At 39.5% G+C, this 19754-nt stretch overlaps 1 protein-coding gene across 1 annotated transcript in view; it reads right to left on the bottom strand.

The window, feature by feature from the left end:
- Positions 1–17149, bottom strand: part of mmp17a (matrix metallopeptidase 17a) — a 92365-nt gene extending 75216 nt beyond the window's left edge. The window contains exon 1 of the mRNA XM_031758842.2: positions 16657–17149. Coding sequence (XP_031614702.1) covers positions 16657–16797 — 141 coding nt within the window. The 5' untranslated portion in view covers positions 16798–17149. The remainder of the gene's footprint in view (positions 1–16656) is intronic.
- Between the last annotated feature and the right edge of the window lie 2605 nt (positions 17150–19754).

The following is a 19754-nucleotide window of genomic DNA, read 5'->3' as shown; positions in this document are numbered from 1 at the left end:
GAAGATGTCCTGAGGTATCCACCAGTTCTTAGCACTCATAGCGTCAAACCTTGGTTAATCAAACACGAGCTTATATAAAATACAATCTGTCACCTCTCATCCAAAGAGCTGATGGGGAGTACCAGAAGTTTGACCTATAATGGGGGGAAAAAAGTCAACTGGTTCTTATATAATGCTTTTCTACTCTTCTTGAGCACTCAAAGCTCTTTATACAACATGTCTCATTCACCCATTCATACAGGCTTTTTTTAAAATATGTAACTAACATTCACACACTCCAATGCATCAGTACAACCTAGGGTTTAGTATCTTTCCCAAGAATACTTTGGCATGCAGACTGAAGGAGCCAGAAATCACACCAACAACCTTCCGATTAGTAGAAGACCTGCTCTACCTCAGGACCACTTTCATGGCAGGACTGTTACCCTGGAAGTGGTCCTGAGACTTGCTGACCCAGCCTGTTGTCACGTGACTCGTTAGGGCCCCAGTGACCACCTTGGTTGACATCTTGACTGATGTGACCATAACGTCTCACATGGTGACAGCGTGGGTCAACGGCTCTCAGGATAAACTCCACTGTGATAACCTCACTAGAGGTTCTGGTACTGCCCATCAGCATTCTGAGCTGAAGAAGGCTTTCGGATGAGAAATGAAACATCTTCATGAACATATAAAAAGTCCTGCTGCCTTAAGTTCAAGCACTACAGACTGACTTGACCCTGATGACTGAGAACGTTGATAGAAAATGCGTAACATTTTACCCATCCGTAATCTTTGTACGCAAAGACAAAAATGACACATCTCAACACTACATGCACTTCAAGCTTAAATGTTTCTGTGTTTTCAACACATAATTTTCTCCATTTCTTAATAGGGCTTTTATTATGGAACCGTTGAAAGCATGCATTATGCTATTTGGTCAGTATCTTCTGCAGAACTGCTTGTCAATAAAGATATGCTGTGGGTGTTCACATAATTACCTGGCAAGTATATTTTAGAGTGACTGGCTTCCTTACAAAATCCATTTTCAAAGCTTCTCACGGTGCACCTTGCCTCTGTGCTCTCTATGTCGTATGGCTCTGAATGATTGGTTGATGTTAGCCATGTTAGATGCTGGTTCATCAAAGCCGCCACCAGTATTCATTTAGAAAAAGGACCTGGCCTTTTCCGAACAGTTTCCAAGAAGGACTTCCTGTGTACTCTGGGCCTGTCTTGAGACTATTTGAAAGGATCATTACTTTTCAATGGTCCCTTAAAATTTGTTGAGTTTTGCCATGCTCTTTATCTGAACAGATTTAATTGACAGATACTTCATTAAGATCAAGGAGTAATCCATTTATTTGCAGCTCTATCTTTCTCTTTTATTCTTTGGCCTTAAGCTGAATTTTGAGGAGTTCACAGATTTTAAAAACAAAACAGCCCAATCACGAAATTACTTGTTTTTTGTCGAGGATATGCAATTAGTTTTGTTGTGACTTAGGTAGAGGTTCAATGAGAAATAACACTTTTTATTTGTCTCTTATGGGCTGGAGAAAGAAATAAACATGGCAAATATCCAATTAGCCAACGAATAATTACTGAGCTAACAGGCACCTCCAGATACAATCTTGAATATAAAAGAACCTCTCCAAATTAATGTGGCTGCGCAATGTGCTATGGAACTAAGTGAGTCTGCTCTCTGTAAAACGAGTCTGATTTGTATGCCTTAATGCTTGTTTTCAATCAAGCTTTTATTCATCTTCCAAGAATCACATTGGACACTGGGCAAACACTTTGTCTATCTGGCTTTAGTGCTTTTATCCCGTTTTACTCAGATGAACAGACAAGATGCGAACATGGATTCAGAGAACATACAATACTGAAAGTTAATTACAAAGCACACATCAAATGTTCCCCCAGAAACTTATTTTCTCATTTTCTCCCATCTATTTTTTTTATATGAAGTAAACCATGAGACAGGGCTGCCAATCACTTCTTTGCCAATGCCAGAGATAAATATCAGCATGCCTTTTGATCCAGAAGCACTTTTTAAGCTTTTCCTTCCCCACACAAATAGGAATGCACATTTATTATAATTCTGCCAGTTTTGGACAGTGAACTCAGAATAGCTCTGTTGATGCTTTGAGGTTTCCTCCAGTTCAATTTGTGGGCCTGAAAATTAAACTTTAACTAGCAAGCGGAGCAACACCAGATACCGCCATAATTACAAGGCCTTTGAATACCACTTGCAACCAAAAATTTGATCTGGTTCATGACTAAAAGGAGGCGGGATGCCTGCATTAAAATAGAAAAGCCACATGGACTTGATTTAGGGTTTTCTACAAGGAGAGCCTGAAAGGGAGCCAGCTTGCCTCTAACCCACAGTTAAACTAAACCATGAAGCCAGTGAAAGGCAGAGGGAGACGGTAGGATCATATTTAACTGAGGAAAACAGCAATTCCTGCTAAATTACTGACACAGTTGGGCCCATTACTTCTGTAAACTCAGATATTTGGTTTTGCCAAAGCCAACTAAGACCGATTTGATTATTTTGAACAAACTGCTTACAGCAGATACACAGAAATGATGGAAGGCTTAAAGTGTAGCTAAACTACTTTAATTGAAAGATTTTGTTATAAAGTACTTGCGTTAAATCAAAAACAAATTGGGCCTATATTGCGTTTCAAATAATGAGGTTAGCATTTGTACAAATAACCCCTACGAGCCAAAATCTCAGGCTTCAGATTTCACTAAATGCATGGTTTCAGTTTTTTTCTACTCTTGGGTCTAAAGGATTTTTCCTTTGCTTTTACTGAATATGAAAACACTTAAGATCCACGGAAGATAGTTGGCATAGAATTTGTAGCCTTGATAACGTGTTTAAAGTTTCACTTAATTATTTTTTTATTATGAGTAAAAGCAGCTGCAGTTCTCTCTAAGTCATCACTCATTTATTTAATTTCATTTAATTTAATTTAATGTGGTCATCACATGGATTACTCACTACCTGACAAACAGGATGAAGTATATGAGACTGGACAGTGCTCTGTCTGACTCCACAGGGGGACTGTGCAGTCTCTATCCCTGCTGACCTTGCGCCCCTCAGACTTTCAGTATAACTTCGGGTCATACCACTGACAGAAAAACAGAAATACTCTCGCCGAGTCTCTTGCTTAAATGCATTACAGCGATGGATGGTGGTCCGGGAGGAATCTTCTGCTTCTGAATATGAATAAGATCAAAGTGATGATGATCGAGGACGGCTACGCGACTTGTTGACGTAGGGGAGGAGCACAAGTATTTGGAAAACCACTGGAATATTTTGAAGCTGTGCTAAAGAGGAGGTCACTAAACAAACTGAATAATAGTTTTGTTTAGTGACCCCCCAGAAGGGTCCCTTCAGACAAGGGGTAGAGACTCAGAAAGGACTTAATAGACAGCAAATTAATTAATGGGCCCAGAATGGTCCAGTATAGATGAGATGGGATTTTTTTTTTCTTTTCTCTTTTGTTTTTATTTGCAAAGCTACTCTAGTGTGTAGCTCAGTCCAGAACAAAGATACCAAGGTGGAATGGGCATAATACGTCTGCTAATGTGGTTAAAGCAGTAAGATTAGTTCAGTGAATCACAACAGCCCTCTGAAGCCACAAGGATTGACATTTTGATTAATTTACAAGCTCCAGTTCCAACAGATCTGTGACAAAGCACTGAAAGATTACACATAACTATTTGTTTTAATTAAATCTTGTGCAAAACACACATTTTTTGCACCTCTGTACTCTGCTTGTTTAAGATAGTGGATTTGAAGGGAAATAATTGAGCACATCATTGCCCTTTTTTAGTCTTCCAGCCAAACAGATGTTTGAAGTTCTTTCTTAAAATGGACTGACCTGCAAACACTGTTATCACATCACAAGTCTACACAACACTGATTAGCATCATGATGAAGTAGTACTAATGCAACTGTAGTTCATCATCTCGTACATTACTACTACATAACTTAATTATATGTTAATATCTACTATTATTATCAGTATTTTCAGCAATTTTAAGGTTTTGTTGCAGAACATACAAGAACCAGAATATCAATCCTGCTTGGAGAAAATCTTTTTGCCCAAGACCAAAAAATTCTGACTCAAACGAGCAACCAATGTTACTATTTTAGAGAGACTGGGTTGACAGTTGCTGCAATAATTTTATTTCAGTGCACCAATTGTTTTTTTCTTTTTCTATTGAGAATTCAAATTTGGATGGTTAAAATAAAAATAATCATTTCTCTCATGAAGAAGTTACTGATTCCTTCAATTGCTGCAGTTGATAAAGGTGAAGCAATCTACCGGGGCGATGAGGATAGATTTAATCCAATGAAAATTATCTTCGGCATCAATTATCTTCGTCATTGTGTGACGATGAAAAGAAGTATATTGCCATGGCTACACCGAGTCAGAATATGGGCGTAAACATTTTCTACATTTCATATCTGTTTAGGATGTCAAGTGAATTACTTACAACTTCACTACGAGTAACAGTGTACGATTAGATGTACACTGCTCAGAAAATTTAAAGGAGCACATTGGTGTTAATGAAATTAATAGCTGGTGCATTAGAGGGGCAACAACCTCTAAAATGGGTTTTACAGGTTGAGGCCATTGACATTTTTACCTCCTCATCTTTTCTGTTTTTAGTACCAGCTTTGATTTTGTCTAGGGTCAGTGTCACTACTGGCAGCATAAGGCAATTCCTGGACCCTACAGAGCTTGCACAGGTAATCTAATCCCTCCAGGACAACACATCAATATGTGCAATTGCCGGAAGCTTTGCTGTCTTTCACAGCACAGTCTCAGGAGCACGGAGGAGATTCCAGGAGATAGGCAGTTACTCTAGGAGAGCTGGATAGGGCTGTAGAAGGTCCTTAACCCATCAGCAGGTCAGGTATCTGCTTCTTTGTGGAAGGAGGAACAGGATGAGCACTGCCAGAGCTACAAAATGACCTCCAGCAGGACATTGGTGTAAATTCTCTAACCAAACAATCAGAAACAAACTTCGTGAGATTGGCCTGAGGGCCCGACCTCCTCTCATGGGCCTTTTGCTCGCTGCCTGCTTCTGTGTACCCAATTGGCATTTGCAATAGAATACCAGAACTGGCAAGTCCATCACTGGCACCCTGTGCTTTTCACAGATAACAGCAGGTTCACCCTGAACACATGTGACAGACATGAAAGGGTCTGAAGAAACTGTGAAGAACATCATGCTCCCTGTTACATCGTTCAGCATGACCGGTTTGGTGATGGGTCAGTGATGGTCTGGGGAGAGATATCCGTGGAGGGAAGACCACCGATCTCTACAGGCTAGGCAATGACAAACTGACTGCCATTACATATCAGGATGAAATCCTTAGATCTATTGTCAGACCCTACACAGGTGTAGTGAATTTTTAGTGAGTAATTTGAATGAATTAAAGATGGATTCATCCTACATGTCATCAAATTCTACCAGTCATGTAAAAATAAAATTGGACCTATAACAATGAAAGATAAACTGACAATTAATTCATTAAAACACAAAAGTGTAAAGATAAGGAACAAAGAAACACATCAGCTTTCAGCAAAAGCAAAAAGCAGATGCACATGGTTAACAAAAAGTTGTTGTTATAACTTCTCCAATCTAAGAACCCAGCAGCTTTTGTCTGCACACATGGGCTCTTGCAGTTTCCAGTGGGGAAAGGGGTGAAAACAGATAAATTAAGAAAGAATAATGGAAGCTAGCATTATAACCAATACAAGCATGGTTTAATGTGATTGGTGTCTCGACATGCTGTGTGGAGGACAAATTATATGGACCCAAATGCAGGACTGTTGAGGCAGGAATGAACTTTAAAGAACCTTTAACGCATCTTGGACCAGAAAAATCACAAAGTCCAAAACCAGACAGCCCAACAGGGAACCATGCCCAGGAATCTGAACATCTAGAACACAATTAGGAAACTCGGGAAAAACAGAGCAAGGAGCACACATACAGGAACACAGCAAAGGACAAGACGCAACTTAGACAAAATATACACAAAATACCATGCTCCCAGTCACACTGACGTGCATATAGCACTAACAAAATGCTATGACACTTATGTAGACAGCTGGATTGATGAAAATAAACATATCTATTATTTTAGAGGTGACATAAATACCTTCTGTGTGAAAAACATTCTGCTACTGATTAAAAACAAACAAAAACATCCTAATCAATCTTCAGGTCTAGAATTTCTTTACACTCAATAAACACAGACAATGGAATATGTGGTTGAAATTGCAAGCTTTATTTTACAACTCCAATATTATAGTCTCCTCATAAATCAACATAAGTATCGCCTGCAGTAAATCAAGTTGTGAACACATGCTGCCAAACCTTATCAGGAAATCAATGTTATCATTGTCTGGAAACATGCCATGGAGAAGCCTTACAGCTGCCACACATCAGTCCCACACCACCATGCTACAGTGGCAGCCAATGAGGTGTCGGAGCTCTTGAGACCATTTCTGAATTGATTTCTGAGGAAATAATGAACTCCCCAATAATGCTGACAGTCTTCTCAGAAACTTGCATGTCTCCAGAGAACTTTTACTCTTATCACGGCTGAGGTGACAGATTGGATAGGAGTGGATTGAAGGACTGGTTTCCGTCTTACTGAGAAGCTTAAATTACAAGCTGACTGTCAATCTTTATGGAGAAATATGTTCTCTCCAACATTAAAATCTTCTCCCACGTCATTGTTCCTGAAATAATCTGCTGCCCTCAATATAAGCCCCATGATACCTTTCTACAGACGGCAGGTCACACTTGATGAAATGGGACAGCGCTGCTAAAAGTATCCTAATGATTCAGGGTGAGAGACTAATAACAGGTTTACAGGGAAACTAGAATCCAGTTATTTTTGTGCGGTCTAACATTTCAGGACTCCTCATCACTCACTAAGGTAAATTTTTAGAAATACATATCAATACACTGTCCAGACAGTCACTACTTGTAAATTATGCTTGCTGATAAATCATATTCTGTGTGGGCAGAGTACTCATTTGGGATACGTCTTATTTTCTTGACCTGTCTCTATTAGTTAGTGCAGCAATCCTTGACTGTCACAGCTTCCCATTTTCTCTTTGAGCCCCTTCTATCCCTGGACTTCTTGGAGTAATAAGACAAACCAAGATGTGCTGGCAAAAAGTGCAAAAGAAATTGTTCTATTTGAAATGGGGTACACTCAAGGAGAAAGTGAAAGGTACTGAAGTGTAAGTACAGAAAACTTGATGGTACTTTTTCCCCCCAGCATGGAAGCTGAAAAATAATAATAATAAAAAAAAGCCATCCAGTCCATCATAATTTTGGGTTATTATGTCAAAATCTTTATGCATTCACTCAAACTTCTGAGTAAGTTGAAACTTTTGGATTATAACCAGAAATTTTGACTTATGGATGGCAATTCTTTTTTCAGTGACAGAAACAAACTTCAGGAGTTGGCAGCATGTGTACCGAGTAGGGTCTTCAGTAAATTTCATACTCATATACTAATTATTGGTAACTACTATTGGATTAGACACTCATTTGCAAAAGCTGACACACAACTTCACACAGCACTGCTGCAGGCAGACAGCTCCTCCTGTCACTAGCACCTAAACATGTCACTAGCAGCTAAACAGTAATGCACAAACCTATCTTTATGAGAAAGTTTGCAGGTCAGTAAAGCTTCAGTTTAAAAATACTAAAGTTATCATAAATATTAACTTAGTCAGTGGACATGTTAATGATAGCCATTTTATCAAGGCTAACATTTAGGACCCATTATACCTGTTGTCCAGTGTCTCGTGAATGTCAGCGTACAACAGAGCTGAATTGAAATTGATGTCATCAGTTCTGTGAGTTGGGCACCTCTTAATTTTTGTAACCTCGTGCGGGATACTCCTGCCACAGCAGCTGCAGTTTTTATTGCTTTTTTAATGCTATATCAGAACAGAAGCTCAGAGATTTGCAGATTATACAGCATGAGCTGTTGGAACAGTTTGAAAAGATCGAATATTGTGGAAAAAAACTTTCGGAAAAAAACTGCAGGCTTTTTGCTTCTGGTTTTGAATTATTTTACCATTGCTGATGTGGAAGCATGAGTGGCAAGACCCATTTTTCAGGAGAATACTGAAGTGGATATCCGCGCTGTAATGGTGAACATAAATGGATGCGGCTGATGATGTCACCAGGAGGGTGTGGAGAAAACAATACGGAGACAGTAAAAAGTGTAATTGTCCTCCTTAGGTCCCTGATTGAAGCTGAGAAAACTGCCAGCAACCAGACAGAAATTGTCAGAGTCTACCTTAAATATTTGATCAGCGATGAAAATATGTATGGCACCAAGTCACCAGAAAAACAGGAAATAGATATGGCTGCAGCTGAATGCTTTTGCATAGAACAGTATTGTTATAATCTTTATTTAAAAACAATAATGCCTCTTAATTTGATCACTTTCTTCAGAAGGTATCAAAAATAGTATCAAATGGTATCCAGCATTTTCTTAAGTTCTAGTATTGTGACAAACCCAGATGTTAGTGAAGGTGGTGCTACAGGTGGTGGCCAGGCTGCTTGTTTGAGAAACCCAATTATACCCTGTAGAACAAAAACTGAATTATTAAAAATACCATTTGCATCTTGGGCTCAGAAGCAAAAGCTCTGCTGCTGGTCAGAGGATTAGCACCATTTGAAGAAAATTGCTTGGGATTCAACCAGCAGAGAATGAGTGGAGTGGATATTGTTGCATAAGTATTCTGGATGTTTCCCGAGTCATGCTTATAGGTCTCTTAAGAACACAAGTTGTAAATTGATCGCCTATTAACATGCTATAACACTGAGCCCCAGCTACATTTTCTTCCCAAACACCATGAATTTGTTAACCATGGAAAAGGCCACAAAAAAGGTTTTTAAGTCAATCAGAAATGTCACTAAAAATAGAAGAATAAGAATTTTTGGTTATAATAATCCCCCCCCCCCAAAAAAAATGTAGCCTCACTTTTTAAAGCCCATCTTCTCTCTCATTCCTAAAAAACAATACATTTGTTTTGCTTCTTGTCTTTGTTCCTGGATGCAATTTCAAGACTTGATTAAATTATTTAGATTTTAGCAGGGAAGGATAGTAAGTGGTGGCAGTGTGGGAGCAGAAGGGGAGCACCTACCGCTCCAGAGGAATTGATGCCAGATGGTGTTCTCATTTAAGAAATTACGTAGCAAAATGAAGGTGAGAAATGGACTTGGCGGAGTGTGGTTGTCCTTCTAGGCACATGGACACACACACACAAGTGCAGTCTCAAGGTTTTAGGATCATTATTCAAATGTGTAATGGTTGTGTTTTTTCATGAATAAAATTCCACAGGTGGCTGAATATACAGTAATTTAGGTAATTTATCAGCTGCTAATCTGGCCAGCTCAGGCTCGCTTATCCAAAGGGAAGAAATGTGCGTTCAGATGGATAGTTCCTTTGGGAAGCTTCCAGTTATGTTTCAGTGGAGAAAATACACCTCACAAGGAAGATTATATGATGAGCAAGAAACATATACCATATTATATTTTACTTGTTATGACTACTTTCCCTCAAGTGCTGAAATAGCAAATAGGAGCTATGCAGTGATATATCAAGCCAGATAAGCGTAGCTATAAAATGAACACTTCTCATCGCTGCTGTGTGGGGTGTTTCTAAAGGACTATTTGGTTGTTAGAGTCACTACATGTATAGGACAGGAGTGACGGTAGGATTCAGAGGTTTGTTTTGTGGTTAGGTGAGTGTTTCCTTGGAACTCTTGAGTGACTGAGTACTTTATATCAAACACATACACACTCATGGACCTCTTTATTAGGTATATCCTATGAGTATCGTGTAGAACTTCCTTTTACCCTCAGAACTGCTTTTATCCTTTGTGTCATGGATTCAACAAGGTCCTGGAAACATGTTGGTCCACATTGACATGATACATCACACAGTTGCTGGAGATCTGTCAGCTTCACATGCATGTTGTGAATCTCCCGGTCCACCAGATCACAAAGGTCATCTAATGGATTGAGATCGTGTGACTGTGGAGGCCATATCAGTTTGACCTTATTTGAACTTTGTGATATCCAAGCAGCCATCATAAGATGGGTACATTGTGGTCATGGAGGAATGGACATCATCAGCAACAAAACTGTGGTGTTTAAATGATGCTCACTTGGTATAAAAGGGGCCAAAGAGTGCCAAGAAAATTTCCCCCATACTGTTACACCACCATCATCAGAACTGAACTATTGATACGAGGCAGAATAGATCCATGTTTTCATGTTGTTTACAACAAATAATGGAGAGCTGGTGTGATGTGAAATCTCAGCATCCTGCTCTTAAAAGACAGGAGTGGAACCCCAGAGTTGTCTACTGTTTATTTTGGCATCAAAGAAGAGTACTTATTTTCTCTTTTTTGGACAATCAGCAGTTACTGAAATACTCATACCAGCCTTTCTGGCAACATCAACCATGCCAGTTCAATCACTTCAAATCACCTTTCTTCTCCATTCTACACTGGGTTTTAACAAGAGCAGGGTGCCTTGATCGTGTCTACATCCCTAAATGCACTGAGTTGAAGTGATTGGCTTATTAGATATATGAGTTAATGAGCACTTAAATAGTTGTGTCTAATAAAGTGTCGGGCGAGTGTACACAGTGGCAGGCTAAGCATGACCTCCCTCAGCAGAAAAAGAACCTCAATGTGTATACCACTCAGGAAAAGCATCCACGCCATTATTGATGGGATAGATGACTGAACACATATCAGGTGAGTCCGTCACTAATTGTTTTTTGGGGAGAGTTTTTGTGTTTGAGTTTGTTAGGCATGATTTTGGCTAATTTAGTGGTTTTACTGCTTGGAAATTACATTGTTTGAATATTTAGCTTACAAAGTGCAAATTGTCAACAGTTCAGTTAAGCACAGATTATACCTTCTACATCCAGGAGTCTATTGGAGTCAGTTCAAGTGTCCCAGTGACTTAAATTTCATCATACGATGGTGAGCACGAGGAACACTGGATGCCTGCGTGCCTGCCTAATTTTTTGTGATCATGCCAACTCGTCTGGAGAGAATTTACATTACAATCCACAAACTTTGGATGCTCCCTAGACGGCTGACTTAAGGCAGATGTCAAAATAAAACAGGAATGACTACAACTGCTGCTCAGCCGTCGGGTCTCCCCAACTCTCCTGTTTCTGCAGTGGAGTATAATCTAGGTTTTAAAGCCGACACCTTTACACAGACCCTGATGAAAATTCTCATCAAGCAAAGCTAGCATATGTAGCACCATAAAGACCTGGAATTGTATGGTTCATAATGAGTACTGTTCACTTTTTCTATACATTTCTGACTTAACAAGTGCCACAAAGTACAGGTTGCACTGCATGTACGGAACACCCCACCACGCAATTATCAACAGTAGTCAGATGGAAAATAATTACATATGGCCCAACATGGCCCCATCTTATAACCTAAAAGACCCCAAGGGCCCATTGCATGCCAAACACCATGTGGACCGCCCCCAGATGTCCTGTGTCCATCCTGGGTAAGAACAGTTCTAGGCAGGTGGTTTTAATGTTGTGGCTCATTGGTTTGTATCCACTGTGGAAAGAGAATTATGTCTACAATCATCTGATAATATCTGTAGTTTACAGTCCTTCCAGTGAATAATGTTCTCTGTGTGTCCTCTGGGTCCCCAGTGACAACAAATCAGTCACTGGCCAACTAATACTCATCTTAGCTGTCTACACTGATAAGCACTCTCTGTCTTTCATGATGAACCTAGGAGATGAAGTAAGGTTATACTGTTTACATTTACTATTTTGTGTGAGATCAAATATGAGAATTGTCTCTTTTTTGACAATGAATAAAGCAGGAAAGCTTTAATCTTCCAAACAGTCTAAATCACATTCTTCTACTTTATCAAGTATAAGGTGCTATAAAGTCATATTTCACACATGCTTTTGCCTCTAACAGGGCTTTGCAGGATTAAAAATCATCTTCTGGCTTCCAGCTTCAGCTAGCAGCTTTCACATATGGTAATTTTCATAATGATATGATCACTTACTTTACTGGGAAAATTAAACTATGAACTTAAAATTTGCTATCTAGCTCAGATCCCTAGAGTAGGAGGGTGTCACATAAGGCCTCTGAAAAAAAGAACTGCGGGATGACACCTTTTCCCTGGAGCGTCAGGAGTTTCCCCAAAGACATCCTATTCATGTCGCCTCTCTGGAATACATACTTTTTCTTCTGTCCTCAAACTATTTCTTAGTACCAAAAAAAAAAGAGAAAAGAAATATGTGATCTGTCCCAGACTTGCAGGCAAAGATCCTTGGTCAAGAGGGGTTCGAAAATATAAACTTGAAAGGCACTTTCATGTCTTTGTGGTTTCTGGGCAGAGGAATTTTCTACATTTCGCTTTTTGAGGTTGGCCATAAGAGGACATCACATTCCTTTTCAGGTACTCCCATTTTCAAAGTAAGAAATATGCTTTGGTCCAGGGGGATGCATGTTTTCCTTAAACTAGACAATTCGCATCTCAATACAACTAATGGGCTACGCCATACCCTTAGAAGACCCCGACAGAAGTATGCATATTTTGAAGAAACAACACTTATTTTCACAGATCACGATGCAAACATGTTGCAAAAGTTGTTTAAAGTGTCTATAGATGTTTTTTTCCACAATGAAGAGAAGAAACTACAAAGACGCTGCTCTCACCACTATAAAAGCTGTCACTGTGATCTAACAAATTTTAGTACAGCCTACATGAAAAAGCCAAGAAATGACTTCAATCGACATCAGCAAGTCTGCATATGTGATCAGAGTTAATTAAACAGAGTAAATCGAAACAAACAAACAAAAAAAAAGCAGAACTGCTTTGAAAATGGACTTTAATCGGTAGTAGCTGTCTTGTGTTTTTTTACCATCTGTGAGACTGGGTTTCTATTGCCAAAACACTGAGGACTACAAAGGTTGGACTACATATATAAACAAAATATTTCAATCCCAATCAAGACTTTAGCAGATATTATAGGTATAAACTTCATCAGTCTATTTTCTCAACCACTATCTGGAGCCTATTCCAGATCAAATTTGGCAACAGTTGAGATACACCACTGGACGGACTGCCAAGCCATCACAAGACTAACACAGGGAGACAGGTATCTACACCCACATCCACAAGAGTCATGTGAAAAAGGTTTTCACAGAACTGCAAGTACACCCTTACTATCTCCACAGGAATTAAGAGGGTAAGTAGAGGAAAGTGCTGCTAATCAAATGCACTTCATTAACTGATCATTAGCAAGTATGACCATCTCTATAAATACAGAAGTTTTGGCAGTTTGCTGGTCTGGAGCATTCAATTGTGTGCTAACACAATGCCAAGGAGGAAAGACATCAGCAATTATCTCAGTGAAGCAATTGTTGCTGCCCATCAGTCGGGGAAGGGTTATAAGGCCAATTGCAAACAATTTGAAGTCCATCATTCGACAGTGAGAAAGATTATTCACAAGGGGAAAACATTTAAGAGTGTTGCCAGACTTTCCAGGAGTGGACATCCTAGCAAAAACATACCGTGCAATGTTCAGGAAAATTGCAAATAACTCAAAAGCTACATCGCTGACTCTATAGGCCTCACTTAGAATATTAAATGTTAAAGTTCATGACAGTACAAATAGAAAAAGACTGAACAAACGTGGCTCATTTGGGAGGGTTGCCAGGAAAAAAGCCTGCCCTGTTCTGGCAACACAGCTTAGGTTTGCAAATTTGCATCTGAACAAACCACAAGACTTCTGGATCAATGTTCTTTGCACAGGTGAGATGTTTGGCAATACTGAACAGCACCATGTCTGGAGAAAACCAAATACAGAATTTAAGGACGAACACCTCATACCAACTGTCAAGTAGAGACGTGGAGGAGTGATGATTTGGCCTTGTTTTGCAGGCACAGGACCTAGGCACCTTGCAGTCATTGAGTGGGCAATGAAGTCTCTGTATACCAAAGTGTTCTAGAGTCAGTTTGGGGCAAACTTTAACTGTCAGACAGATGGCCTCACATTTGAGTCAAGCAACAGGAATATGTTCCCCCCACACACCACCAAATCAGGACCGAATGGCTGGAAAAGAAAAGAATCAAGGTGTTGTAATGAAACAGTCAAAGTCAAGACCTCAACCTGACTGAAATGCCGTGGCAGGACCGAGAGAGGTCCTCTCTTGAGTTGTTGCCGTAAATAAATGCCAGAAAAACTTCACAAACTGAAGCAAAGCTGTAAAGAAGAGTGGGCCAAAGTTCCCCCTCGATGATGTGAATAATAAAGTCATATAGAAAAAGATTATTTCAAGTTATAGCTGCTAAAGGCGGCTCTTGACTATTGAATGATTTTCACAGGATTGCAGAACATCCTATGAAAACTTTTTCACATGACTGCAATTAAAAGTCAAGACTTTACCTGGCTGATAACCAAAGCAAGGTTTCCTCAACACATCGAGCTGGAAACTATTCAAACATGAATGAAATGGTCATTCCCGTTAAACTAATTGCTTCAGGTTTACCAAGCAGCATGTTTTCTGCAGCGTCACCCTTCCGTTAATGGCAGAGAAAGCTGGGCAAAGCATCCCAACTATTACATCAAAAAGCTAAGCCCTTCAGTCTACAGGCTCCACAGAGGCTGAGTGTTTCACACACAGCTCTATCTAGAAATGCAGGAAAAACTCCACCTTGAGCATTTCTTTCTGTGCCACAGTAAATGGAGGAAAATTGCTGCTGTTACTACAGCTTTTCATCTGGTGACACTGGACTGTTTGTTGTGTCACAGTTCATGCAATTCTAAAGAAAGGACTGAGCGAGAGGTCCCGAAAAGCACATTACTTTTATTTTCTTTTATTTTTCCTATTCTTTAATGAATAACAATTAAAGAAGGAGGATGGCATTGTGCAAAAAAATAACAGAGGACAGAGAGATATTGGTATCAAGAGGAAAACATTTGATATGACGATTTTTGTTGTTACGTATCATTTCATTACTTTCATTACTCATAGCAATGCAGCAAGGAAAAAGTGTGTATATGTCCTACTTAAACACTCTGTCACATGTGGGTACATCGAGCTTAAAAAAAAGGCTCTGAGCTACAGATCTGTGCCTAGTTTTTAACCTACATATCTTGAATTTGCGTGTTCAGATTGTCTTTGTGTTGCTGTACGTGCCAACAATTACAGCCTGCATATCATCTCAATAAGATCGTCTGCCGTGTCAGATGTGTCAGAACACAGAGTATCAAAAACTGAACGACGCGGCGCTCAGAAGGTAACACATGAATAAAAAAAATCTAAACTTATCACTTCTCTTGTTCTCGTCTTTAAGCAAAAACGTAATCCCATGTGTAGGGATTTTTTGGTGTGTTTTTCTTTTTTTTTAGATAGAGAGAGAAGAGTTTGAGGGCTGAAAGAAAGTGAGACAGGAAGACTGAAGTTGAGATGAGCCGCAAAACAAACAAAAAAACAATAAAAAGAAAGAAAGAATGAAAGAAAGAAGTTGCCCTGAGGAGTGGAATATGGAGAAAAATGCATCTTCAGCGGGGGACTACTTTAGGAAGATGATAATCAGCTTTTACAAACTTTTTTTTTTAAAAGTAAATGGTGCATACTGTAATTTTATGCCTGCCGTCATTATAGTGGCTATAAACACACAGTATGAGCTTGCAAACATAAGGTCTCTTTTCTTTCTTAACATCAGTCTTAACTAAATGCCATTCATGCTGTTGTTCTTTAGTAGTAGTGATGATGACATACAGCATTAGGCCAGTTACCACTTTACAGGCTGTGTATATTTCAAAATGCATCACCAATACCAAACACACACACCGAAATATAATGTAACAGAATCATTAATGATTAGTTTTACTCTGCTCTAGCTCCAAACCCATGAAGGCTCACTGAAGCTTATTATTAAAGGTCTTAAATTTATTCTCATAAGCAGTCACAGCTCTGATCGATTTGTTTGTATCCTCCACCAATGGTGCTGCCTATTTAAGAGATTACATTTAGTTCAAGTCTACTGATCCACGCCAGACTACAGTATTGGATCATCTATTTTAAACACAGCAATCCTCTGGACTCTTTCAAAGGCGTTACTGGGAGGGGAGGAAAAAATAAGCGTTAATAAATTATGCTTCGTGGATTGTCGTTCACTATAAGCTGGAAGAGGTCGATACAACATCGAAGGAACCCCCTGCACAGACATGTATTTATCACAACTTCATTCTTTTAATGAAGCGGTTCCTCCTCAGGAGAAAAAAAAATCCCATACAGGTTTTTTATTTTTTTTATTTTTAATCAAGCAGTGTGCTACTGCCACTCTGCCTTGCGGAGTGGACTGCAGAGCGCAGTTAAAATTCAGAGCAAGTATTTAGAGAGGCCAGCACTTGCTTTTCGCTGGACGTTCAAGAGTAGCCCAAGTTAAAAAAAAAAAAAAGGGGGTTGGGGGGCTTCCAGCCCTCTCACACAGGAAAGCTTAAAAAAAAAGAACACACCACTTCATAGTCCCTGCACCATGCAGAAAAACTTCCGAGCCCGGTTCTCTGTAAGTAGCTACAAAAGGTTCCAAACTTACCACCCCCATGTCCAGCTGCTCGGTAGTCAGAGAGGGAGCCGCTCCTGACAGACGAAAGGAGCACAGTATCGGCACCAGGAGCAGCAGCAGCATCTCTGGAGAAATATTCCTCATCCACTTGTGAAGAACCAGAGCCATCATGATGCCCTGTGACAGGCTGCTCCTGCAGGGCTCACATGGATCCCGACAGCCGCATCCACGGGATAAATCACACGCTGACACTCTAAAATGTGCCCGGATAAAAGTCTACCTCACTGTTGAGCGCAAACACATAAAACACATTAAAATGGGCGCAGGAACAGTTGAGAGCATCAGAGCAGTTTGTGTCTTGCTGTGTAACTAACACCCGGGGCATCAAAAATGAGAGACGCTGACTGATCTCCTCTTATCTCAAGTCCATCAGAGGTGAAGGGAAAAGCGCGAGCTCCCCGCTCGATGGTTGGGTCTCGCGCACTGAAGCAGCTGCCAGCTGCGTGCGTCTGCCTCAAGGAGACTCGAGCGGTCTCAAGACGGACGCAACAACCCACTGAACTTCCGTGAATGTATCAAAATAAAAGTCCCACGGCTTCGTAAAGCCTGTAAAGTAAAAGTCCATCGAGGGAATCATAGATACAAGCGTAATTTTACTGCACGCATGGTCCAAATCCAAAAATTCCAAAATATACGTAAAACCCAAGCGACAAAAAAGGAGGTGGGATGCAAGGTAATATTATCTTTGGTTTGTTTACTTGTTTACAGTTACACAAAGTTCACAGACAGATTTAACATCTTGTTTTTATGATGTAATAGTACTATTAATGTATTCAATTACATTTATGAAAAGAATCACTTTGCAGTTTTTTTTTTAATTTAGTGTAAGGCTAAATGTGATATATATGGCATCCAGTCTCCATTTTATCAGCAGAACAACAAAATATTTTAATCAATTAAAACAAATTATATATGTTTGATTCTAATAAGTGAACGTAATAAAAAAAAGTAGATTGCCTAATTAACAAGGTGTCATTGCTAGTTTTACTTTTGTTCAGGATTGTCATAAAGGTCTATGCACATCTGTACAAAATACTCTATTTTATTAATGTATTTATTTGTTTACAAGCCCGACTTTCCGCCTCCATGGTAACAAAATTCCCCCGTAGTCATCTCACATTTACAATTTCCTTTACGTAGTTTTCATGTGTGCTTTTATTTTGAAATTCTGTTCCCAAATTTCCTTTGGGCTGCTATATTCCTTTCCTGTGACTTTATTTAAACAGCTGTGAGAAAATTTGAATTGGCTTGAGACACCTTTTATTCAATCTCTTTGGACTGGAATCGTGATGCATCAGAAAGTGAAAGGTCAGTGCCCCGAAGAAAGCAATTAAAAGATCGCCCCGTTGTATCAGTTAAAATGTGATGCAACATGATGCCGAAAAAACATCACTGAGTGAGCACTGCTGACTAAAATACTTCTGACTCCAGACCCAGGCTACTTTGCTCAGAAGCTTTAGTGAGGGGGGTTGGATATGATATAAAGAGATTAATTATGAATTATGTATAATTATGAATTATTAATTATGAATAAACATCACAAATTTCTGAAATAAAAAATATTAAAAGACACGTGATATTTACCGTTTTCTCTTCTGGTGTATCGTTTCAGCTAAATAATAAGCAAGATCCTTTAAATGACAGATCCCAATATGAAAGCTGTTCACACTCATGAATTGTCCTCAGGCTAGACATTGAATCCTTATTAGGTTTAGTGGTGTTGACCTGAAAATGACCCAACAAAACACCACTGAAACCTTCCTGCATTTAAAAAACAACAACACCATTTTCTTGGAGCAGTTTTAAAAAGCATACCATTGTTTCTATTGTGTCTATTGCTTAGAATAACTGCTCACTGTGGCTTCTTTATCGTCAAGGTGATTTATGCATTTAAAACTTGAATCATAATGCAGATATACGTGCACACCTCGGTGGCCACCCACATCCAGGCGCCCATATTCAAGCGTCTTAATCATTCTGTGTCTACTTTGATAGACAGTCTCCTTAACCTAACCACACTGTCACTAATGATTCACAGCTCTCCTTTATTGTACCGCGGCCTCATGACTCGACTGCAAAGAAATGCATAATGATTGCCAGGGCACGAGCGCACACATTCACGAATTAAGCTTATTCAATTGATCTGCGCTTGTAACCACTTCAAACCATTTTTCTGTGTACATTTTCTAATAGATATATCATTATTTTTTCACTGGCAGAGCTAGTCAACTGGTGCCATTAGAGTCCCAGAATGTGCAGGGAAACAAACAGAAAGGAACTGACATCCAATTAAGTACACATATCAGCACAAGCTTGTTCCTTGAAGTGGTGAACGTGCACGCCTGTGAGATGCAAAGATTTCGGTCCCTTCATTACACTGTTTTCGTTTGTTTTCAAAGCAAAACGGGGAGCATAAAATGTGCTGAAATCAGGGAGATAATCTGCAAATATTACAATGTAGAAAACAGTGACTGTAAATGCTCAATCCAGCTCAGTTTGCCGAGCTTTGCTTCATTTGATGAGAGACAAATGGATTGATTTATTAATAATATTATATAATGAACACCCGCCGGCTAATCTGGAAACTTTTACTATCAACTGACCCATCAATTGGTCCAAATAAATGCCAGTGACAGAAGCGGTCAATATCTTCTTGGCAAGTTGCTTGTCTCATTCAGATCCATTCCAGCAGTCATTCATCACTGGTCCTCAAAGAAAACTTTTTTTTCTATCAGCATTAAGTTCTGCTGTGTTAGTGCTAAATGCTCGAAACTTCCCGACACCAGAGTGATTTCAGTGCTAGTCACATACATCTCATTGCGACAACATTATGATAATTGTAGCGTCTGAATATTGTCTCACAGCATGTCTGTTGGCAAAAAGAAGCTTCAGTCATTCAGTTTGATATTAACAGAAGGTTAAAACACCCATTTACTTATCTCAGGCTGCTGTGGGCACTGGCTTTCACCTTCAAACTATTTTCCAGAGAAATTTAGCTAATTTTCTCTGGTCAGATCGTACAATTATAGAAAAATCTATTGCCCAGTGTGGACGTGGGAGGAATTGAG

Source organism: Oreochromis aureus, linkage group 7 (assembly GCF_013358895.1).
Source record: "Oreochromis aureus strain Israel breed Guangdong linkage group 7, ZZ_aureus, whole genome shotgun sequence".
NCBI classification, from domain to species: Eukaryota; Metazoa; Chordata; class Actinopteri; order Cichliformes; family Cichlidae; genus Oreochromis; species Oreochromis aureus.
This window is presented reverse-complemented; position numbering and strand designations above follow the sequence as displayed.